This window comes from Natrix helvetica (assembly GCF_964273705.1).
Source record: "Natrix helvetica genome assembly, chromosome: 1".
Lineage (NCBI taxonomy): Eukaryota > Metazoa > Chordata > Lepidosauria > Squamata > Natricidae > Natrix > Natrix helvetica.
The window spans coordinates 180,901,827-180,926,935 of NC_138548.1; the positions used below are offsets into that span (position 1 = coordinate 180,901,827).

At 38.0% G+C, this 25,109-nt stretch overlaps 2 protein-coding genes and 1 long non-coding RNA gene across 8 annotated transcripts in view; 1 reads left to right on the forward strand and 2 right to left on the reverse strand.

Annotated features, from left to right (window-relative positions):
* Positions 1 to 12,913, reverse strand: part of ORC2 (origin recognition complex subunit 2) — a 37,123-nt gene extending 24,210 nt beyond the window's left edge. The window contains exons 1-5 of one of the 4 annotated variants that reach the window (XM_081938755.1): positions 12,808 to 12,913; positions 10,827 to 10,893; positions 10,352 to 10,452; positions 9,626 to 9,763; positions 6,761 to 6,847 (exon numbers count right to left, since the gene is read on the reverse strand). In XM_081938755.1, coding sequence (XP_081794881.1) covers positions 6,761 to 6,847; positions 9,626 to 9,763; positions 10,352 to 10,442 — 316 coding nt within the window. In that variant the 5' untranslated portion in view covers positions 10,443 to 10,452; positions 10,827 to 10,893; positions 12,808 to 12,913. Of the gene's footprint in view, positions 1 to 6,760; positions 6,848 to 9,625; positions 9,764 to 10,351; positions 10,453 to 10,826; positions 10,894 to 12,494; positions 12,516 to 12,748 lie in introns of those variants that run through there. The other 3 variants (XM_081938754.1, XM_081938757.1, XM_081938756.1) reach the window with 3 other exon arrangements.
* Positions 12,914 to 15,052: 2,139 nt separating this feature from the next.
* On the forward strand, positions 15,053 to 22,787 carry LOC309384904. Its single transcript, XR_014174128.1, has 2 exons — positions 15,053 to 19,910; positions 20,003 to 22,787. It is a non-coding gene; the product is annotated as an uncharacterized lncRNA (long non-coding RNA).
* The window catches only part of HYCC2 (hyccin PI4KA lipid kinase complex subunit 2), a 73,492-nt gene continuing 68,281 nt past the window's right edge, over positions 19,899 to 25,109 (reverse strand). For all 3 annotated transcript variants that reach the window (XM_081938753.1, XM_081938751.1, XM_081938752.1), the window contains one exon: positions 19,899 to 24,301. In XM_081938753.1, coding sequence (XP_081794879.1) covers positions 23,706 to 24,301 — 596 coding nt within the window. In that variant the 3' untranslated portion in view covers positions 19,899 to 23,705. The remainder of the gene's footprint in view (positions 24,302 to 25,109) is intronic.

Genomic DNA, 25,109 nt, shown 5'->3' on the forward strand with positions numbered 1-25,109 from the left:
TTTTATCTTGTATTTTATTTGGTTTTATCATACAAGTTTTAATTTGGATTTAATTTCCTGTTTTTGAAATTGTATATTACCCTGAGCATTTTGGCTATTGGGCAGTTTAAAAAAAAGCTCAGCATGCACTAGGTTTAGCTTTTTATTTTAAAACATTTCAATACTAACAATGTTGTGATACATGCTGTATTTAGAATTTTGCAAACTTTTAGCAAGCTATCAAGCTGTCAGGTACAAATAAGCAGACCCATATGTGTAAAGTTCAAACTTGGCGCTTTATTGTTCTATGTCAATTTCACATAACTCTTCGCAAACAGGTAGATTCGCCCGGGAAAGACTAGATAAAATTCAAAAGCATTCTTGTGTTTACGTAAAGAGTCTGTGCTAATTTCTCATTTGATCCCTCTTCCAGACTGGAATGGTTGCTGCTGACCCCCCTTCTTCCCTCGCCAACACAGAACACACTCCGGACCCAAAACTACTTCAACAGGATTTATTGCACAGACAGACAGACAGATCCTTGGCAGCAATCCACCACGACAAGACTCTCAGAACCCTCCGGCACAGAGACACGATAGCAGCTATCCAGCATGCCAAGCTCACAAGACGGAACTTTCCCAATAGTTCCTCTGTTGACTTCTGCAAAGGGCATATGCATAATCAGTCTAGACTGGAGAGGAGTCTACTTATCAGCAGCTGAGAGCCCTCACCGCCGGTAACTGCGCACTTGCTCCTTGCGCCTGTGGGCGCAACGGTAACGAGCATCTAATAACTCCCTGCTGATGTCTGATTCACTGTCCCGCGATTCCTCCCCACTGCTCCAAGGCATGGCATCAGGAGCCCCCCTCCTTTGGCTCTCACCGCTGCTCCATGCCTCAGGCGCCTCCTGGTGGCCAACCAGCCTCTCTGATCCCTGCTCAGAGTCAGAACCTTGCCCTGGGTCCTCCACATCCTCCAGAGCCGACTCATAGGGACCCTCGCTGTCGGAGTCTGGTGGCAGCTCCAACGGCTCCTGCTGGGCCACAACAGGTTGGTCTCCAATATAAACTAACAAAGGGCTAGTTTTGTGGAGCTGTAAAATCTCATCAGTCCAACAAAACTGGTGAACACTACAGGACTAATTACATGTATTTTATACATACTCATGGAATCTGGTACTCATAGGATTGATAGACTTGGATTGTGGGTTCAGAGCAGATTTTGTTTTTTTAAAGGAATCCATGGGAAAGCAAGTCATCTATATATAAATAAAAATGTAATGTTTGTTCAAAATCTCAAATCTCTGAAAGTTCTTCACCGATTGCTTTGAAATTTGGACACAACGTTGCATTCGAATACGCGCATGTTTTTATATACGTATATTATATAGATGTCACACCTATGACAGGTAAAAACATGCTTTTTTGTAAAAACATGCTTTTTTGAAAACCAGTGCCATCTGCTGGATGTAAAAGCAACACACGCTATACTAAATATTTCACGATTCCATTTCAATGTTTCCGATTGCATTGTTATATTGATTTTTCATACATTTCCATTAATTTTCATTTTTATTTAATTATTTTGTGTGACATTGTGTTGGAATTCAGCTGTGTCATTTACCATGTTTTTCCTGTTTTTCAGTTCATGTTTTTGCTTTTTTAATTTATTATTTATTATTATTTATTTTACTGTGCTTCTAAACCGCCCCCTCTCCCAAAAGGGACTCGGGGCGGTGTACAGTCCATGCAAAATACATCAAAATACAATAAAAAGTTGAATATGTACAGTTGGAATGGAGGAGGTTAAAATGGAATTAAAAGAACTGTACAAAGCCAGTATATATAAATATAAGTTTTTAAACCCCTAAAACACACAATAAATTTAAAAACAATACCCCTAAAATAACCAGTTAATAATACATTTGCCAGGAGGGACAGTTGTAATTATGCCAGGCCTGCTAATCGGAACAGGTGAGTCTTCAATTTTTGCCGGAAGGAGCGGAGGTCAGTAGTGGTTCTAATGTCGGGGGGGAGGTCATTCCAGAGGGTTGGGCCCATCACAGAGAAGGCCCTACTCCTTGGTGTCGCCCGTTGGCATTGCCTAGTGGACGGCACCAGGAGAAGTCCCTGTCTGTGTGAGCGAATTGGCCGCAGGGATGTATGTATGTTTTGCAATTTTATATATTTTTTGGTTATAACTTTCTTTCTTTTTCAGTGGAATCGTTCTGCTTTACTTCATTCAAATAATGCCTCGCAGAAAATCAAACTTAGATTGTCGTCCTTGCGGAGCGGAAGCAATGCAACGAGTAATTGCAAATCAAACTGAGGAACAATGGGCATCAGCGAACGAGTGAAACAGACAAAGAATGGCTCAAATACGTGCCGAGGAAGCAGCCGAGTGACGTGCAGCCAGGCTTGAGAATGCACGGTTGCGAGCACGGCCATCACGTTCTGCAGCTTCAGATCTCTTTCATTCTCAATAGAATGAACGCGACAGGCTGAGATTGGCTGAAAGATGTCAATGAGAAACAGCAGTTCAGCATCAAACACAACTCCGTGCTCAGCAATCACGCGATTACAATCGCCTTGCATTCCAGTACAACCCAGCCGATGATTATAGTTTGAGCCAGCGTGTTCTCATCGGAATCGCCAGAGCCATTAAAAACTTTGCTTACCAGATATACTGCCGAATCAAAGCATTTCCTATCTAACATCAGGAAATACAGCTCATGCTTCCAAATGACGTCGTTCGGCACAGAAATAGTAACACTTCAATTCATGCCACCTTTCAAAGTGAAAGGACAAATCTATCATAAAGGCAGCTCCCTGCTTCCGTTCCCAGATGGTCAACATAAATTCCTACAAATGTATTTCATCGGTGATGACAATGATGAATTGAATGCACGCTGTGGAATTTCTACTGGCATATAAAGGTTCATCGTTTCCCAACTGCAAGAACTTCTTCACAAAAAAAAACCAATGTAGTGCGTTTGTTCAAAACAGCAATTGACATGATGCCATCTGATACACACAAGATTGTTATTCATGTTGACAAAATGCCTGCTGGAGAACATGTGCGAAGATTCAATGCTCCAACTATAGACGAAGTGGCAATTGTTATAGTCGGAGATCAATTCCAACCTAGAGATATTGTTCTTCATCGGAGAAACGATCAATTGACAAAAGTTGCAGAAACTCATCGATGCTACGATGCCCTACAATATCCAATCATTTTTTGGGATGGTGCCGATGGATATCACTTCGTTATGATGATAAATCAGTCAGTGGCGAAGAAACAAATATGAAATGCAGCGCAATGAACTATTATTCATACCGACTGATTCGAGAGAATGAAAACAATCACATTTTGAAAAGCCGTAAATTCTTTCACTAATACATCGTAGATATGTATATAAAAATCGAAACAGAACATTTGCTATTCATCCGTTTGAATCAGACCAAGCTTCGCTCTGAAGAATACATTCATTTGCGAGGTGCAGTTATAAATGATGGTAATACAACTAACGTTGGAAGACTAACGATTTTGTCATCTTCATATACAGGCAGTCCACGTCATATGCATGAGTACGCTCAAGATGAAATTGTGTATGTTCGTCACTACGGGAGTCCAGACCTAGTCATTACATTCACATGCAATCCAGCTTGCGGCGATATACAACAGCTCTTACTTCCTGGCCAATTGCCGGTGGATAGGCATGACATCATAGCACGTGTTTTCAGACAGAAGCTGAAATCGCTGATGGATTTCATGGTAAAACATGAAGTGTTTGGGTCTGTGCGCTGTTGGATGTACTCAGTGGAATGGCAAAAGAGAGGATTGCCACACGCACATATACTAATCTGGCTCTATAACAAAATCACTTCAAATGAAATCGACGATGTAATATGTGCTGAAATACCTGATGCTGACATCGATAAGGATTTGCATGAAGTTGTGATGAAAAATATGATACATGGACCTTGCAGTACATTGAATCCAAATTCACCATGCATGATAGACAGAAAATGCTCTAAGCGATATCCTCGAGCATTAGTATCCAACACAGTTACAGGAAACAATGGATATCCTTTATACAGAAGAAGATCAGCAGAAGATGGCGGTAAAAGCAACCATACAAATGCGAAACAATGACATTGAAGTAGATAACTAGTGGGTTGTTCCATATTCGCCTTTGCTATTAAAAACATACAAAGCGCACATAAACGTCGAATACTGTAACTCCGTTAAATCGATCAAATACATTTGTAAGTACGTGAATAAAGGCAGCGACATGGCAGTTTTTGGCCTGCAACCAGAAAGAAGTGATAGAAATGCGGTCATACATATCGATGAAATTGCACAGTATCAGGCTGGAAGATACATAAGCAGCAATGAAGCTGTATGGCGAATTCTTTCATTTCCCATACATGAACAAAGTCGAGCTGTTGTTCACTTAGCAGTACATCTAGAAAATGGACAACGCATTTATTTCACACCTGCAAATGTGCAACAAATAGCCCTGAATCCACTGGCTACAACGTTAACTGCGTTCTTCATGTTAAAATGACGCATTTGCGAAAACACTGCTGTATTTGGAAGTGCCTACGTATTACACATGGAATGCGAGTAGAAAATCATTTCAACGACGCAAACAAAGAGAGCGAGTCAACGGGCAACCTGGCATATTCAAAGAAACTACGATAGGCAGACTGTACACTGTGCATACCAATCAAGATGAATGTTTCTTTCTTCGCATGCTGTTGGTAAATGTGCCCGGTCCAACGTCTTTCCAGCAATTGAAAATTGTCAATGGCGTTACACATGCCACTTTCCGCAGTGCATGTCAAGCTCTGAATTTATTGGAGAACGACAGACAGAGATGTTTGCATTAATGACACGTGCAACATGTCACATCCAAATCAAATCCGTGCATTGTTTGCAATCATATTGACCGCCTGCTCTCATTCATCTCAAACAGAGTTATGGGAGAAATATAAATCGCACATGGCTGAGGATATTTTCCATCGAATACACAAGGAAAATTCAAATATGAACATGGATTTCACATCAGAAATCTACAACGAAGCGTTGATAATGATTGAAGATTTGTGCTTAGAAATTGCGAACAAAGTTCTCAATCAGTTGGAAATGCCATCACCGAATCGATCTGCTGCTGCTTCGTTCGATGTAGAATTGCGTCGCGAACAAAATTACAACACAGGTGATCTTTTGTCATATGTGCAATCAAATATTCCTAAGCTAACACTTGAGCAAAATGGCATTTATGATCAAATAATGCAAACTGTCAATAACGGGGTTGGAGAAATCTTCTTCTTAGATGCGCCAGGAGGAACTGGTAAAACGTTCCTAATTACATTGATTCTGGCAGCAATTCGATCCCAAAATGACATAACCTTAGCTCTTGCGTCGTCGGGAATAGCTGCAACATTGCTACCAGGTGGAAGAACTGCTCATTCCACTTTGAAATTTCCATTGAACATGCAATTCATTGAAACTCCCACGTGCAACATTTCCAAAGCATCTGGCATGGGAAAAGTATTGCAGAAATGCAAATTTATGGTTTGGGATGAATGCACAATGGCGCACAAAAAATCACTCGAGGCTCTTGATCGATCATTGCAAGATTTGCGAGGAAACATCAGACCATTTGGGAACACATTAATATTGCTTGCAGGAGATTTTAGGCAAACATTACCTGTAATTCCTCGATCGACACCAGCGGACGAAATAAATGCTTGCCTGAAATACTCTACTTTGTGGTGACACGTAAAGACATTAAAATTAACTACAAATATGTCTGTCCAGCTGCAAAACGATCGATCAGCTGAAATATTCTCACATCAATTGCTGGAAATTGGGAATAGAAAAGTGCTGGTTGATCTGACCTCAGGACGAATTTCATTGCCTCATAACTTCTGTAATTTAGTGACATCAAAAGAAGAATTGGTTGAAAAGTATTTCCCCATATTCAAACCAATTATAAGAATCACAATTGGCTGAGTGAACGAGCTATTCTTGCGGACAAAAACAAAGACGTCTAACGAACTTAACAATATTAGTCAGTCTAACATTCAAAGTGAGGCAGTCACATACAAGTCCGTTGACACTGTTGTGGAAGCAGATGAAGTGGTTAATTATCCAACAGAATTTTTGAATTCACTCAATCTGCCAGGGATACTACCGCACGTACTGCAATTGAAAATCGGCGTGCCAATTATCATGCTGCGAAAAATCAACCAGCCAAAGCTTTGCAATGGCACACGGCTTGCAGTAAAAAAAATTAATGACCAAAGTCGTAGAAGCAACAATCTTGACAGGACCTTTCAAAGGTGAAGATGTCCTCATTCCTCACATTCCTATGATTCCAACGGATATGCCATTTCAATTTAAGAGATTGCAATTCCCAATTCGATTGGCATTTGCAATCACCATCAATAAAGCTCAGGGCCAATCTTTAGAATTGTGTGGTTTAGATCTAGACACGGATTGTTTCTCACATGGACAATTATATGTTGCATGTTCTAGAGTTGGCAAACCAGACAATCTCTATATCTGCACACACAATGGAACAACAAAAAATATTGTATACCAACAAGCATTGTGAAATTAAACATATTAGAAACTTGCGCTTTCTCTTTTCTTTCTTTTCCATTTAACCAGAATGGGCCACAGCAACACGTGGCCGGGTACAGCTAGTATAGAGATATAGAAGTACCTATGTATGTAAAAGAAACAGAACATGAAACACAATACATGCCTCTCTCTGCCATCCTATTAGAGCGTTTTGGGGTTTGGAATGGAAAGACATCACCACCACTTGCACTGGAACCATTTCTCATTGACTCTAAAAAAATATACATTTATTTATTTATTTATTTATTTATTTATTTGCACTTCTAGACCGCCCCCTCTCCCAAAAGGGACTCGGGGCGGTGTACAGTCCACACAGCAAATACATCATCCACAGTAAAATTCATTAAATAGATAAACAGATGAATAAATATGAAGGAGGTTAAAAGAATTAAAAGAACTGTACAGCAAGAATATAAATATGGCTTTAAAACCCCTAAAATCAATTAAATTTAAAACAATACCCTTAAAATACCAGTTAAAAGTCTATTTCCAGGAGGTAACAGTTATAACAGTTATCATTATGCCAGGCCAGCTAATCGGAACAGGTGAGTCTTCAATTTTTGTCGGAAGGAGCGGAAGTCCGTGGTGGTTCTAATAGCGGGGGGGAGGTCATTCCAGAGGGTTGGGCCCATCACAGAGAAGGCCCTACTCCTTGGCGCCGCCCGCTGGCATTGCCTAGTGGACGGCACCTGGAGAAGCCCCTCCCTGTGAGAGCGAATTGGCCGCAGGGATGTATGTGGGAGGATGCAATCCCGCAAGTAACTAGGTCCTGTGCCATGGAGCGCTTTAAAGATGGTGATCAGAACCTTGAAACGCACCCGAAAAACCACAGGCAGCCAGTGCAGCTCGCGCAGGAGTGGTGTTACGTGGGAGTATCTGGTACTCCCCATGACAACCCGCGCGGCCGCGTTCTGGACTAGCTGCAGTCTCCGGGCGCGTCCCAAGGGAAGCCCCATGTAGAGAGCATTACAGTAGTCTAGGCGAGACGTCACCAGCGCATGAGTGACTGTGCGTAGGGCATCCCGGTCCAGTAGGGGGCGCAATTGGCGCACCAGGCGAACCTGGTGGAACGCCCCCCTTGCCACGGCTGCCACATGGTCATCCATTGACAGCCGGGTATCTAGGAGGACGCCCAAATTGCCCGCCCGTTCCACAGGGGGCAATTGCTCGTCCCCTATGGCCAGCGATGGAGTTAGCTGGCTGAACCGAGGTGCCGGTAGCCACAGCCACTCAGTCTTGGAAGGGTTGAGTTTGAGTCTGTTGTCCCCCATCCAGACCCCGACGGCTTCCAAACACCGGGACATCACTTCGACAGCCTCGTTGGGGTGGCTTGGGGTTGAGATGTACAGCTGGGTATCATCAGCGTACAGATGATATTCAACCCCAAAACCACGGATGATCTCGCCCAGCGGCTTCACATATGCGTTGAACAGAAGGGGCGAGAGGACCGACCCCTGCGGCACCCCACAAGAGAGTGGCCTCAGGGTCGACCTCTGCCCCCCTGTCAACACATATTGCATCCGGCCGGAGAGGTAAGAGCCGAACCACCGTAAAACGGTGCCTCCGACTCCCATCCCCTCCAGCCGGCGCAATAGGATACCATGGTCGATGGTATCAAAAGCCGCTGAGAGGTCTAATAGGACCAGGATAGAGGAACAACCTCTATCTCTGGCCCTCCAGAGATCATCAACCAACGCGACCAAGGCTGTCTCTGTGCTGTGCCCGGGTCGGAAGCTGGACTGGCGTGGGTCTAGATAGTCGGATTCATCGAGGTGACGTGGAAATTACTGCGCCACCACATTCTCAACAACCTTCGCCAGGAAGGGAAGGTTGGAGACTGGACGATAGTTAGCTAGCTGCATTGGGTCAAGTGAAGGCCTCTTGAGTAAGGGCCTCACCACTGCCTCTTTCAAGGCAGTTGGTAAGGATCCCTCACCCAATGAGGCGTTCACCAGGCCCAGAAGCCAGCCTCGTGTCACCTCCCAGGATGCCAGTACCAGCCAGGAGGGACACGGGTCCATTGAACATGTGGTGGGTCGCAGCCGTCCACGCAACCTGTCTAAGTCCTTGGGGGCAACAGAGTCAAACTCCTCCCAGAGTGGTCTCACAAGACTCGCTGTTGACGGCCCGTCCAGTCCACTGGAGGGGGCCCATCCGCTTCGGATCTGAGCGACTTTGTTCTGCAGATATTCCCCAAACTCCTCTGCTCTTCCCTGTAAGGGTGCCCCCCGCGTCTCTTGCGACAAGAGGGAGCGGGTCACCCTAAACAGGGCGGCAGGGCGGTTATCCGCAGACGCAATGAGAGCGGCACAATGTCTGTGTTTGGCCGCTCTCAATGCCACAAGGTAGGTCCGTAAATAGGCTCTTACCTGTGCTCGGTCAGACTCGGAGCGTGAGGACCTCCACCTGCTCTCTAGACGTCTCCTATGGCGCTTCATCACCCTCAACTCCTCGGTATACCAAGGAGCCCGGGTGGGTCGCTGCCGTAGGAGAGGTCGCAAAGGCGCAACCCGGTCCAAGGCCCCAGCCGTCGCCCTATTCCAGGCGGCCACTAGGTCCTCCGACCGAGTGCGGGTCAGGGCTACAGGTAGTGGCCCAAGCTCCGTCTGGAACCTATCCGGTTCCATCAGGTGCTTGGGGCGGTACCAGCTTGGACAAACTGGCTCCGCCTCCTCGCGGTGGAGGGTAGCGCCAGGGAAGTCTAGCCGGAGACATGAGTGATCTGACCATGACAGGGGAATAATATCTATACAAATCAATTAACCCTTAGAAGAAACCTTTAGAGGGAAGCAGTAAAAGATTTATAGAAGTTCTATGTCCAACAACAGATTATATCTTATTAGCAATATAAACATTTATTTTTAAGCGTGAATATGAGTATCTAATTTCTTGGTGGCATTATGTACAAAATATTGAATATTTTCATGCATAATATGAAGTAAATATCCGCATAATGATGGCTGTGAAAATGTTATGTTTCCTGAAGTACCTTGGACGTCTAGGGCAGTTACGTAATCCTGTTCTTTAAAAATATCCTGGGCTTCATCATCGGAGCTGTTCTCCAGATTTTTCATCCATTTTTTAATATCAAGTGTAGGCGGAACACTTAATTTACGAACTTTGAGACCTGAAAATGCAATAAGACTGCTTAAGAAAAAAATTCTTCAACAGTTACAATTTTTGTATGTCTGTGAAAACCGATCTTTTTCAGGGAAGCTGTACATTCTAGAAAAATAAAGCTGTATGATAATTGTTGATAAGAATGTAAAGAAAATGAAACAATTACTTTAAGTAACATTACAATGTTACTATTACAAGAAAAGTCAGTTGTCAAAACTTCTTGAAGGCAAAGCTTTGTCTCTATATATCTACACTGAAAGATAATGTGCTGTTGTGAAGTCTTATTTTTGTCGTAAAGTTGTCCATACTGATGACATTAATTTCATCACAGTTAACTTACTATTGAAAGATTGCTAAATACTTTAGCAGCATTGTCTTGCTCTCACATTACATTTTCAGAGGATTAAGTGGTAATTAATTTCTCCAAATACAGAAAAAGCCACTGCTTTTAAAATGATGTAATTAAATATGTAAGGATATTTATATAAATATAAATATTTATATAAACATTTAAAATATTAATATTAATATTTTTGGAAAATTCAGAATTAGTCACCTTATTCTAATAATAATAAACAAAAGCAATTAAGGATACCTGCATCCTCAGAGATATGCTTCAGAACATCTTCATCAGCCACAAATTTAACCTCTAGGAGATTAATCTTCTTTATCTCTGGATTACTCATATCGAGGTATCTAAGCCAAAAAGGAAGTAAATTGACATATTCCTATCAAGGCACAAGTCTCATATAAGTTTAATTTATTATTATGAATAGCACATAAACCTAGAATGCATATTAAGTCAGATATGGTCCTCAACAGAAATAGAGAAAAGAAATATATGTTTAAACAAAACATTGGATAATTTCCTTGATGGATATTGCTACCCAAGAAGGCAATCATGCAGATTTTTAGATAATATCTTCATAACATACCAATGGAGTAAGGCAAAACTTAAATTTGGCACCTCAAAATATACAAAACTCAGTTTCAAAACCAGTTAACTGACCAGTAAAAACACAAAACACAATAAAATTTGTGTAGTATAGATAATGACTTGACTCACTTACATATGGGAAGACTAAAGAGTAAGCCTGTAGTGGTAGTGGTAGGGCCCAACTTGGCATCCTGTGTAATCTGGAGGAAACAAGGAAAAATGCAATTAATAGATATCAAATAATCAGAAAGACTGATTTGCCACAGCACTGTGGAAGTAGGGATTGAGTTTCCTTATCTGACTAAGGTATGCAATGCTTGTAAACCTATTTTATATTTTATCTATATTTTCCAATAATTTGCTACCAATAACTGAAATATGAATTAATTATATATACACTTTTTTTGCAGAACACTCCTAGTGATTCTTCTGTGCCACTAATTAAAGTTTTTGCACAAACAGTATACATTAAATACTTGCAAAATGGAGACAGCTAAGGATAAATGCAGAATATGTAAACATATTATATTCTTAAAACAATATGACATTATAGCCTACCACTAAAGAGAAAGATATACTATATAAAGTCTATAATTACTACATACTACTTTATAGATGGAATGGCAATAATTTAGGTATTACAATACAGTACTCAAACTTACAAAATTTTGTTCAAAGGTTATACAAAAATTCTGACTGGCTTTCACATCAATGTAAAAAGAATGTAAACCAATGTCATTGATTAAAACACATTTACTTGGAAAGGAACAAGGGTAGGCAGTTATATTTCTCATTAAAGAAATAGAATATGATGCTAAAGCCATCATAAGAATATAACACAGGTAGTCCTCGACTTACGATCACAACTGAGCCCAAAATTTCTGCTGCCAAGCAAGACAGCTGTTAAGTGAATTTTGCCCTATTTTACAACCTTTCTTGCCACAGTTAAGTGAATTGTGCAATTAAGTTAGTAACATGGTTATTAATTGAATACAGCTTCCCTATTGACTTTGCTTGAAGGAACGTTGCAAAAGCTGATCCCATGACCCCCATCATAAATACATACCTGCTGTCAAGTTTCTGAATTTTGATCATGTGACAATAGGGATGCTGCAAGTGTGAAAACCGGTCATAAGTCACTTTTTTCAGTGACATTGCAACTTTGAACAGTCATTAAATGAATTGTTGTAAGTCCAGTGGACTGTCTGTAATACAAACTTCTAGATACCTATTCAAAACTAAGCCCTACTGTGTTAAATGGGATTTATTTCCAATAAGAGAAAATAGGACCCACTTTTCAGCATGTTGGGGGCAATTAAGGAAGCCCACAATCACAGAAGGACATCACAAAAATGAACCCCAGTAGAAATCAAAAGATTTAATCTGAATAAAGATATTATGAATGGCCTAAAAATAAGAAAGGTAATCTCAAAAACAATCTCCCGTGGAATTGACACGAGCATTGTAACTGCCCCGTGTATTCGAACTACACTTCCCAACATGCCCCGTTATCGGTAGTGTCGGATCGCATCGTTGCGAGTCGCTTCTGGAAGATCTTGACGCTACACCCAACCGTAAACAACTTCACGCACGGTTTGCAGGGTCGGAGGAAGAAGGAATTCCCCTTGAACGGGCTACTCTCCTTCTCTTTTTTCAGCAGAGTCGGTATCTTGTCCATTGCCACAAAACCACACAGAACAAGGACTCGGTTGGCAAACAGGCGCTTGACAAAGGAGGAGAAAAGCGCACGTCCTTAGGCAGGAACCGCCGCCTCCTGTTTTAACCAAAGCGCGCATCTCACCGGTCCAGCCTTCTGACCGTTCACGCCGCCACTTTAACTGAGCAACAGATCTTCGGGGCGTTAATTTGGGGGCGACATTTGCCGCTGGTTCGCTCTCTTTCTATCTCCCTTCACCCCCTCGCGCGCGGAAGTCCTAACCACGCGCCCTTAACGTTGAATCGTCTTTCACCTCAGCCGACGGGCGAGCTCCGAATTCCCCCTCCCCCTCCCCACGCCCTGGCTCGTTCCACCCAGTCCCCTCACTCACTGCTCACCAGATCGCAGCACCAGAATAAGCGCGAGTTTCCCGCCAGCTGCCAGAGCGGCGACCCACCCTCTTTCTCAGGGTATCGTGAACCACTCCAGTGGGCGGAGCTAGCCAGCCTTCTCTTTGCGCTTCGGCTTCCTTCCGCGGGCTCGTGATTGGCCCCTCTCTACGGCCAATGGGGAAGGACTCCTCCCCGGAATGCGACGATAGGCGGCGGTGACGTCTCTGCTCTTTAACAATATGTAAACAAACCAGCGGGAAGGTAAGAGAGCGCGAGGACTTAGAAGCCCTTTGGTCCGCCGGCTGCTCTGCGCAGCCGGGCGAGAGAACCTGCTTGGCATTTGAGCCACCTAAGCTCAATTTATTTATGTATTTATTTTTATTATTTGTCAAACATGTATAAGATAACACATATAAGTATAAACATTATGAATACATGAAATGGATACGAATAAATGGGGACATTAGGACAGGGACCCTTACAGACCTCTTAGGAATGGAGTGAGGTCAATAGTAGACAGTTTAAGATTGAAATATATAAATATTTTATATATTTTATATTTATGTATTTATATATAAATATATAAGATTGAAAAATATGATTGAAAGCAGCTGGGGTTATGCAGCTACCTTATTTGTCTTTCTCAAGTCTGGAATTTCAACCCTCTTCTACAATTACTATATTTAGACCATTTAGTCCTCTGATACCTGTTTCTGAAGCATCCCCTTCTTATGTATACTGGATTGAACACATTGAATAAACTAGATTCAAAATTGTCTACTATAGCCATCAAATCTTCTCTTAAGTGTTTGCATTGTTTCCTTACCAACTACTTATACAGATGTACTATTCTTGGAAACACTCCATTTTGGTGGTCTTTTGAATCAGCCTAGTTGGCCATAACTTAAGTCATAGAAAAGATTTCACTCTGTGACACCACCCATTTTAAGAAGTTCAGCAATATTTTTAATCTTAGTTCAGATTTTGTTTCAAACATTATTCTTTGCAATCTTCCTGAACAGAAATTGCCATTAGTGCAGACAGGCATTCATTTTTCCATTTTTAAGTCTCTTTGTGCAGTTTTGAGATGAAACGAATGGCACTGATTATATTGTTTCCACTAGACTGAATGTATATTACACGTCTATTACACATTCTTAAAGTTCCACCTCATCCTGGGCACCCTTTTTTTGAACCTTTACCATCTGGCAGACGGTACAGGATAATAAAAACAAGGATAAATAGGCTGAAAAACAGCTTCTATCCCAGGGAAGTAACTATATTGAATTCTACTGTATAGTGCAATACTAATGGAATATTGGGTTTTCAATTCAATTGTATAGAATGTGAAGTGTTTGTGTTTTATTTTTATAGTTATAACGTACACTGAAGATGGCATTTAATTTCGTTGTACAAGGTGCAATAAAGCAAATTTAACGTCTCTCCATTAAAACATTCTTTTGCAAAGAATTATAATTTGCTTTGCTTTAGCCTTAGATCCATCCTGAAAGAGAAGTAGGATACATAAATAAACTCTGAAACAAACAAGCACTGAATCGCCTTCCATTTAAGCCCCAATCTGCCAGGGTTTGGGCTTCTACTTGGAATTTCGACCCGGTTTTTCCGAGATTCCAAACAACATTTACATTATACATTATACATTGTCCCCCCCCCCCCCAATAAATTAGGCTGGATTCAAATAACAAGCTTTTTTGTGGGTCTGGAGGCTATAGTCAATGGAATAAAGGAAGCAGATAGGCCTGTATTGTAGAACAAAGAATGGAAAAATAATCCAGATCTTCAGCATCTTAATGTCCTTTGGATCATGCAGACTTCTCAAGACCATCTTATTTCACATTCCACATGTTGAGATGAACAAACTAACTTGCCATTTATCCATCTCAAATACTTATAGGGAAAATCGCTAGGATAATCTATGGCCACAAAAAGCAAAAAACAAATACTTGCCACGGTTAACAATAAGATGGCAATGACTACACATATTGTGACCAAAGAAATTATAGGGATATATCTGTAGTCACCAGGAATCTTAATTTGACTTTGAGGATGCCTGGCCTGGGAAAAGTTGCAATTTTGAGATTTAGCAGAAGATGGCAGCAATATTTAAAAAGATGAAGCTTCTTTCAAGTTCTACAAATAACTTGAGGACAAAGATAGCCACAGAGGTGCTTAAAATTTTGTGAACCATTTTGAATTTGTTTTTGCATAAATATGACTTAAAACATGTTTTCCACACAAATTCTGAAAGTAGATAAAAAAGAAACAAATTAAGCAAATTGGTAAAAAAGTTATAGTTCATTTATTTGAGGAAAATCATCCAAAACTACATATTTGTGTTGCCCAAACTATAGATTAACAATAAATTTGCCTACAGAATATGAATAAGTGGCATTGCTATGAAAGTAATGTGATAAAATTCTGTTCGACAATTATTTTATGCTTGTTTAAAGTATATAAATCAAAATTAAACCCCAACTCAAGGGAATGCCCAAGAATACCAATCAAAGCTACTATAGTAATTGAAGAATACTAATTTGGATAAATTATACAATATTGGATGAACAATAATGGCAATGCATCAGATCTGAAATTCCACATCTTAAATTGGTGAAGAACAGATAGAATAGTATCTTGTAGAGCAGTATGAAGAGAAAATATACAGTTGGACAATTAAGTATAAAAAATATTCAAAAGTGACATCTTTCATTAAATTATCGCTGCCCCCATTTACCTCCATAATTTTGACAAAACCAAATACATAAGGTTAGTCTGTCTTCATCAGGCTGCCTTAAGAACACAAATTTGACTTTGAGGATGCCTGGCATGGCATCCTGTGGCCTATAAAATCAACTTATTAAAGTTGAAAACCTGGTAATTACTTTTTAATAAATCCTTCTAATATTCTAAAACATATATCTGAAGAACAAGTAAATCTTTTTAATGTACAATTGACTCAAGTCAAGAATGAGGAACCTAAGCTACTTTATCTAATGTTGGATCTCAGATCCAGTATGGCTAATGTTCAGGAGAAAATAGATGTAGGTCAACATCTGAAAGGTTATTTTCATTACTCCTAAATGGTTTAGGATGGTGTTAATTTCTGGCCACTGTCACTAGCAGATTGGAAGTTATCATAGGGTCTCTTCAATACTCACCCTACCCTTATTTAACAGTTTAAGGGTTTATATTAAATACCCTCTGAAGAGTTTGGAATGGAGTGGAATGGAATAGAAGTCAATGTGAATGTTTTAACAATTACATCAGTAGCTGCACTGACAATCTTCTTGTTTATCAAATTCCCAAGACATGGGAGTATTTGGAAGAAAACCAATATACAACCTCCCAGTGCTTCACAGATTAAAATACTGCAGCCTGTAACATGTAAACCTATTGATGCTCTGTGCCAAGTAATGCTAATGGTCAGGCCCACTAGTCAACCAGTTTTTAGAAATTAACTTCAGTGCAAAACAAGTATTCTGGATTGTTATATAAAATACCTACCCAAAAGAAGCATGTTTTATGAGAAGATAATATGCTGTTCATGTAAAAGTATACTGGGGAAAATATGACAATGTGACCATTTTTCCAGAAACAGCAGCACAATATTTATTTAAACACTTTTTATATATACATATATATTCTGCGTTGCAGATTAGTTTTAATTTTATACACCTCTATTTACAATAATTCAAAATATTATCTATCTCTGGCAATTATTTACAAATTCAACATTTAACACAGTTCAACACTAATCAGATTCAGTAAGACAGTTACGATAATGGCTTACATGCACCAGTATAATGATCTTCAAAAACATGTCATCTGAGCTCTGTTAATAGTTTTTCACATGTCCCAAATTAGGGCCCCAATGCCATAAAGACTGCATTTATATTGCATACTCATTTTGTTTAACATTTCACCAGCACCAAATTTTGATTTGTTTCAAATATCATACCAATATGCTGGTGGAATATTATCATAAATCAACTCCTTTTGTCAAACAGATGTTCTATAAAATAAGTGGGCTATTTGTTAGCTATAGTTTTTGTAAATGAGGTAAAATAGGTTACATAATGCCAGAACAGTAAAAATCCTTCAGAAATCTTGGTTTAATAATAAACCTTTGTATGACAGATAACAATTGGTCAGATGGAAGGTGTGAAGGGAAAAGAAAATGATTTTGAAAGATGAGATTATGTAACTATTGTCAAACAAGCTAGAATCAAACATTGTAAGTCAGGATATCTGTTTACAAACATTAAAAATTAACATCTCCATTCGCCATCAGTACCTTGTCAGAAATTATTCAAATCCAAGAATAAAGTTTAATGTGACCAAGTTAAGTGAATCATCTTGCCTTTGAGATGACCTTGCAATAAACAGACTGATTTCAAGTTTCTATATTCTACTTTCCAATCATAAACAACACATTCAGAAATACTAATGAGAATACTGTAAAAAGTAATGTCAAAATGAAGACTAGTTAACGTGTAAAATTTTAAACACTCATGAATATATTTCATTTACATATCCCTCGGAATGCCTATTGCAGATAATTGTTTAAACAGAAACATTACAAATTAGTAATCATATATGTTGATCGTAAGTAAAAATTCAAGTGAAAACAAAATCAAAGTTGATAAGCCAATGTAAATTAAATGGGCTTTTTTCTCCACTATCTACTAATTTCAAGTATTTTATATGTAGAATGAAAATACTGGGCTGGGTTATACATGATCAACTAATAACTGCATGAATTAATATTATATTGTTTAATGCCAGGAGTAATCTTGGTCCCATTTGAAGTAAAGCACCAAAAATATTCTGTTTTCTAGTACCAATAGATGCTGCAATTTTAATTCTCTAATATTTAATGCAATCAGCTTTTAAATTTAGGGGTAGAATTCAAAATTATACAGAAATGCTTTTGTACTCACTAATATTTATCTACATTGCAAATTAAAGGTCTAACATAAAATGGATGCTCTTTATTACATATCATGGAATGACTATACATTTAGAATTGCATTTCTGGGAAGAATAGTAAACCAATTTTGAAAATATATTTTCAAGTTTACAATACTTACTGTGGGCTTGAATATATTTAACAAAAACTATTTAAGGGCTTTAAAAAAAGTTATGCTCCAATCATATATGGTAGTTTATGCAATTCCATACTGCAGCCTTGACAATTCTGACAGAAAGAATCTCCTAACTTGTACCTCTTGTATATTTCATTGTATTTAAATTTTACATATGATGGAAATGGGTGTATGAATACATACAAACAACCAATTTTTAAAATCCTGCTTGCTTTTTTGAGGGGATTTGAGTTCAAATATCTTATTTTCCACAAAATTTAGTTATATGTTTTAAGTGCAAACTATTTTTAAAATCTTACTGAACATAAAGTGAGGGTTCTTTACAAAAGCACAATACAAAAATATTTGTGGGGAAACAAAAGGGAGAAGTAATTTATTATTCCAAGTATTATTTGATGTATTAATCAGCAGAAAACTAGGTTAGATTCAGGCTAATAGTGGTATCATGTATTTTTATTAAAGCATATTTGAGAAATTAATGATAATTTATTTAAAGAGAATTAAATGAAAGAATCAAGCCTTTAATTATAAACAAAAATTAAAAGTTTTTATTTGAATGATTCAGTGAATCTTTGGCTCATAACCAATGAGTGCAATAATAAAAAGATTTAACAGTACAAATGAATGTGAATAATTATAATGGAGTATAATGCAGAAGCACTAGTAACAGGAAATGAATTTAATTCCTAATGAACCATGAGTAAACCATGAATAAAACTTTTGTCAAGCACTTCTTTCTCACTGACATGTTTGTTTGTTATGTTAAACAAATTAGTCTTCAACAGTTGGAATAAACCAACTTTGGATTCATCTAAGTGATTCTGCATGTATACTCTATCCTACTAATGTCCCAATATTGAATTTATGCATTGCATTTAGTATTAAGCAATGAATCAAATTACTAGTCTTTGGCAATTATTAATTTTAACTGGTCGAATATGAAGTTTTATTTAATTTTAAGTGGTAAAATTATAATGCATGATATGTGATTATCCAGAAATAATTTATTTTAAAAAATTGGAAATAATTTATGCAAATAGTATTTAGATTGATTTGTCTTTTCCGCCTCATATGTTCTTTAAAGTCTAAAATAAAATTGTCAATTTCATCTCCTTAATTATTTGTTAAAAGTTGCAATTTTTGAACTAATTTAAAAAATCTGTGGCATTTGGATGGTACTATCGGCACTCAAATTACTCCTTCAAAATATATTTGTAACAAGAAAATGAAAATCTATTCCCTGAAGATAAATACTGAAAATAATGAAAAAATATTAAACAAACATTTTGAAATATACACATATACATATGTTTCAGAATATTACATTGATTATAATTACATACCTCTTGCAAACAACAGAGCAATTGATTGTCAACATCTGACAAATAGTACACATGTATATGTATATGTGTGTGTGTGTGTGTATTTGTGTGTGTATGTGGTTATACACACACACACACACACACACATACACACATATATACATGCACATATCCATTCCCCAGCAGAAAAAAAAAACTACTTCTCACAAAATAGTGCAAATCAAAAGTCTGAAATTATTGATTTCCTTATTTCAGTTGTAAAATATATGAACTTGCCTACTTTAAATCTACAAAGAGCATCAGGATACAAGACACCCAGTTTATGAATCAGATACTATTACTATATATGTTTGAAAAACACTATATTTTAAACAATGTCTCACCGTGATACAAATTCATCATTCTGGCATAGAATGATGCAGTTTTACATGAAAGACTTATTCAGAAATCATTGAAACAGCTGCCCATAAATTGCACATCAGCAATGTTTGAAATAGTTTTGTAATCAATGAGATGATTAATCTTATTCTCATATTATCGTCTGCATTATGAAAAAAACGCAAGCCAGGTCAAATGGTGTAATTAAAATAATCCAGCATTTGGTAATAACTATATAACTATATGCTTACCTTTCCTTTTTTTTAACATGTAAAACTGGAGCAAAAGTAATGGCAGCATAGTCTTTACAACATGTAATGATTACATATTCATCCAGAGAGGAAGGCAAGCAAAAATATTATTTCACACTATTATCCTACCCAGTTTTGTTCATAGTTCTTTCTTGTAATCATATTTTCATATATTTTTTTATACAGGCATTTCGGTCAACACACGCATAAGATATGAAGATGCTTTGCTCTTTTTCACTGTGCAACTGGAACAAAATATTGTAAGAACTGCCATTTCTACTTAACAGAAGCTATTATATAACAGGATACGTATAACAATATTTAAATGCAAATATCTATCATATCCTTTGGAGTATTACTGTTGCCTATAATCCAGTAAAAAGTTTGTAATGGCAAATTACAAGGTTCAATGGAAAGTTCTGACTTTTGTGCCAAACTAATTCTATTTCATTCCCATGTCCCATGTCAATGAATTTTACAAGCTACACCGAGCACTATCAATTGCATCTTCACTCAGGCGTCACCATTTTTGATGGAATTATCTTTCCCTTCTTCCTTTTCAAAACTGAGTATTGTACTCTCTCTCTCTAGATTACAATGAGCTTGTGAACCACGGTATATTTTCTGAGTAACACATGAAAGATAGTGACTGAGTCTCTCTATATATTTGGTAAGCATACATAGTAGGTTTACACGCTTTTGGATAGTTCGTGGTCAACATTATAAAAGGTAGTGTGCAATTCAACTGGGGGAGGGGGGGAGTAGGCAAACCCAAGGTGCTTAGAGGAAAGGAACAATCTCAACCATGAATAAGAAACAAAGAGAGATGTTACATCCCCACTGAGTCTGAACCTTCCAATACAAAACATCAAAACAGTGCTTTTAGCAAAAACTTTGGGACAGCTTAGCAGCAGATACATCAACAAATGTTGAAGCAGTACTAGCATGACCTATTAAGAGAACCAATTAATATTCTCAAGTAAGACACAGACATTTAAGAAAAGATATCCAGCAGTGTTTCCTCCATCATAAAGACACAGAAACAAGGTAAGCTTCGTACTTGAGTCCACAGTATGGGAAAATTGCATATTAAAATAGGAATAGAATCTGAACAATGTGCCAACTCTTTAGAAGAAAAATAAGAAAACAAAATTGAAAACATGTACATGATGTTATAATGTGTCAAACGATACTAAAAGCAAAACAACTAAATACAGAAAACTGTACTGCACAGAAGAAAACAATCACTTTACTAATTCTATAAGTCATCACCCCAACATATGTACACATTATAATTTTAATATGTTGAGAAGATACAATATATATTTTATTCAATATTTAAAAAAATAAACTATAACCTCTTTAAGATGAAGATTTGCACAGTTAAACACATTCCAGTTTGATAGCAAGCTACCAATCATCAGTATGTAAATTAGACTTTCTGCATATTATGTGCATACAACTACATACAGATTTTTAAAAAAACAAGCTTAACCTGTGACTTAAATTTTTCAAAAAGAATGAACAAATTAACTGGTCTGAATTACAGCAATATTTCTTTTTAACTAAGACTTGGTTTTTGCTATGTAGAATACATGGATCTGGATCTTAAAAAGCTACTCTAGGTATAACCACAGGCTTGGTCATCCCAGTAGTTTTTGTTTTTAAATCCTGTCACCTTGGTCATAATCATTTCTGTGATCTTCACACCATTAAATCAGAAGGATGCAAACATAGTTTAATATGTTGCACAATGAACTACAACTTAACACTTGAAAGCCCAAAGTCCTTAGTTATAAAACTATTCATGCAGTTTTCTGTATAATGGTCATATTTTCTATTATTAAAAAAGACTGCAGAATTATATGGGAATCATATTAGTTCTCTAGAAAAATAAAGACATACAGCTAGGTCCCTTCTCACTTTTTATACAGAACAAAGAAAATTTCTGAAGTTGTCTACAATGGATGGCTTTAGAGCTCAAGAAGTCTAACCTACATTATACATATTATTCAAAATTATTCTGAATATTCAATAATTACAGTGAATCGCTGGGAAACATTCCTGAGTTTCAGTAATATTGGAATTAAATTTGACATTAGCTTTGCTTTAATGAGTGCCTATACAAAGTAACTACTACTTAGTGTAATAGTAATAATTTAAAATGAGGATTACTTTAGCTACAATTCTTCTGACAAACTCCAGATTCAAATCAAAAGTCAGGAAAAAAAGACAAAAGAGAGTAGAAGAACTGGAAACTATCAACTAAACTTAATGTTTTCTTTAGCAGAATAATGGCACTTGGTAATCTGAACATTTTAACCTTTGACCCTTCTGAAAATAATGTATTATGTTTGAATCTTTCCAACCTATAATTAATTCAAAAGGTTACTTTGGGGAAGGAGGAATATAACTTATATCTGTTCCTTTCATTAACTGTCAACAGAATTCCAGGTCAAAGTACAGCAAAAATATAAGAAGGCAAAACAGCCCCCTTTTGCTTTCCATGTATACATTACTCTTCAAAACATGATGAACACTTTCTTTAGAATAAGAAATGCAATTTAAAGCAGTGATCTACAGCACAGATACCACGTATTGCTGACACACCACATGCATTCAAGATTAAATTCAACAGTATGCATTCCCAGATTAAAGTGGGGGAGATAATATCTTTAGCTCCCCCACACACACCCGCATTACATTAACTATATGAACTATGACTGCAATGGATTGATCAAAATATAGGCAGTGAATTGTTTCCTTTGGAAAGAGAAAGCTGCCAAAAAACCCCACTGCTTGAGAAATGATTTTAAGGAAAACTGATGCCTCAGTATTTCCAGCAGCCATTGCCTCTGTTCCTGGCATTTCTCGCTGGAGAACACTTGTCCTTTTTGAAGCTTCTGAGTTTGTTCAATGACAAAATTTAGTCATTCCACCGCAAGCACCCTGAAAAACTCCCTCACCTAAACTTCAACTGTTCTTGTAGGTTCCAAAGATTCTCAACTTACAAAAGTAACTTTTAAAGGAGCATTGATGAGTAGTCATACTTGGGAAAGCCCATGTCCCATTTTCTCAATCTTGTTTTAAATGTATTTCATCTTTCAAATGTCTACCATGTAGAGAAACAACCCTGTTTCCTGGGTGGGGAAGACATGTAAACATGGCTCCATAGGCCTTAAAACTGCATTGCAATCTATGCTGTCTACTTACAGCCCATTCATTTTGAAGGAGCAATTTCCTGGTCATAGATACATGTCTCGGTAGCTGAACATTAAGCTTGGGAGGGCAAGAGTGGATGGATGGTAGAGGAAGACTACTCTAATGTTCATGACAAAGTGCATTTCAACCGCCATCAGAAGCAATGACAATATTCCTCTCCCACAGAATTGATTGCACTAACTCAGAGGTCCAAAGTCCTACTAGAATCTCTGAGGCACTCTTGGTTCCAAGAGACAAAAAAAATCACAATTCATTAGTCTTTGCAGAACTTTAGACTGAGAAAACTAACCCGTTTATTATTTCTCAGGAAAGCCGAAGCTTTGTTTTGATAGGGATCATATTCTCCATTTCCTCCAATCTTCTCAAGACTCACAGTGTTGAAATGGGAACTGATCTGCCTATAATGGATTGCACATCACCCAAGGAGAACCAAAGGCTTGGAAAAGGCATAAAGTATATTTTATACTGTTTCACAATGACATTTATGGGAGAGGGGGCGAAAACACGAGGTTTTATTGCTGTTTCAGTACAAAATATAGTATAGTATCTAAATGAATCGAACAAGATCACCAAAGCCAGGATTTTCAAACGATAAGGTGAAGATTGTAGATGTTGCTCAAAAAAGAATTGGACAAATGGAAAAAATATAGGAAGGTAAAAAAAAAAGTTAGACTTGGGATATTAGTTGCATATTGAAACTTGGGGATCTGGACTGCTTAGTCAGAGGAGCTCCTGGCGAGTGGACATCTTTACCATTTCCAGCTTGACTTAACCGGTCCTCTTGTAGACTAATGGTTGAAAAACGATTGGAGTTGCCAGCTGCTAAGTTAGTAACACCATCACCGCCAATGCCAACATTGGAACCCGTCTGACTACCATTCACATAGTCAAATGATTTACTGGAAGAAGCACTTGCAGTTCGGATCAGGCTTACATTGCTGGCTTTTGGTACCACCTGCCCAGCAGGCAAACTCAAATGTTTCTTTGTGGGAGTTGTATCTGTATCTGTACTGAGCTCAATTGACTGGTGCAAGTACTGCTTACGGGCAGATTCTCGAGGGCTGTCTGTGGATTTGGTAGCCAAGATAATCTCCTTATCCTTGGCCAAAAGCCCAGCAACTCCTTTCCTTAAGCTGCTCCTCTGAGATGTGGACGAAGGTTTGGTCCCAGGTGGCTGGCTGCTAAGTGATGCCCCAGAGGAAAACCCTTCATCAGCATCATTGAAGTTCACAGATTCTTCTCTTCCACTGACTCCTTCAGCATCTGAAAATACCAAAGACCCCAGAGTAAGAAATTACGATATTATGATTCAATTTTAAAAGTGGATAGGATTGCACACAGGTTTTTTTAAAACAAAATTATGTTGCAAACATTTTGCAGAAACTTAAACTTCAAGTTACAGTGTTTTTATTGTAATTGTTTTTATACTGCAGTCTGGAACAGAATGAATTTATTACACAATGTTTAAACGGATTAATTTTCTACAACTGTGTCCATAAGAATAACCTCTCTCAAAAAGTCATAAACCATTCATCTTTTACCTCATGTGTAAACTATAATAATAATAAATTTGTATATGGCTATACTACTAGCTGTACTTATTAATAAGCATATTAAATACTGTATAGAGAACTTTTACTTCTGAGGAATGTTTATGATTGTTTTTAATGAATGTAACCAAAAGCACATTCTTCCAGAAATAAATTCTTATAGAAATCTTCCTGCCATTCTCAGTGCTAAAGATCAACCTAGAATGGCTGTGCTGGTACATAAAATTAAGTCAGAATTCATTCAAATAGAAAATAGTGGGTTGTTTGGCCACTTTTAGCTTGTTTGATTTCATCCCCCCCCCCCAACTCAAATTGTACCTCTGCCTATTCTAAATGCCAAAGGGGCAGTTCTACTTCAGTATTTGTAGGGGTTCTTGAAATAGAGATTTTGGTGCATGCAAGTATTCCTGAATGTCAGCATCTGTGTATAATTTTATATGTATGTGAATTTAACAGTGGGTGCATGTGTCACTGTGAGGTTTTCTAAGAATATTTTTGCATATCATAGTAGCACTGAATAC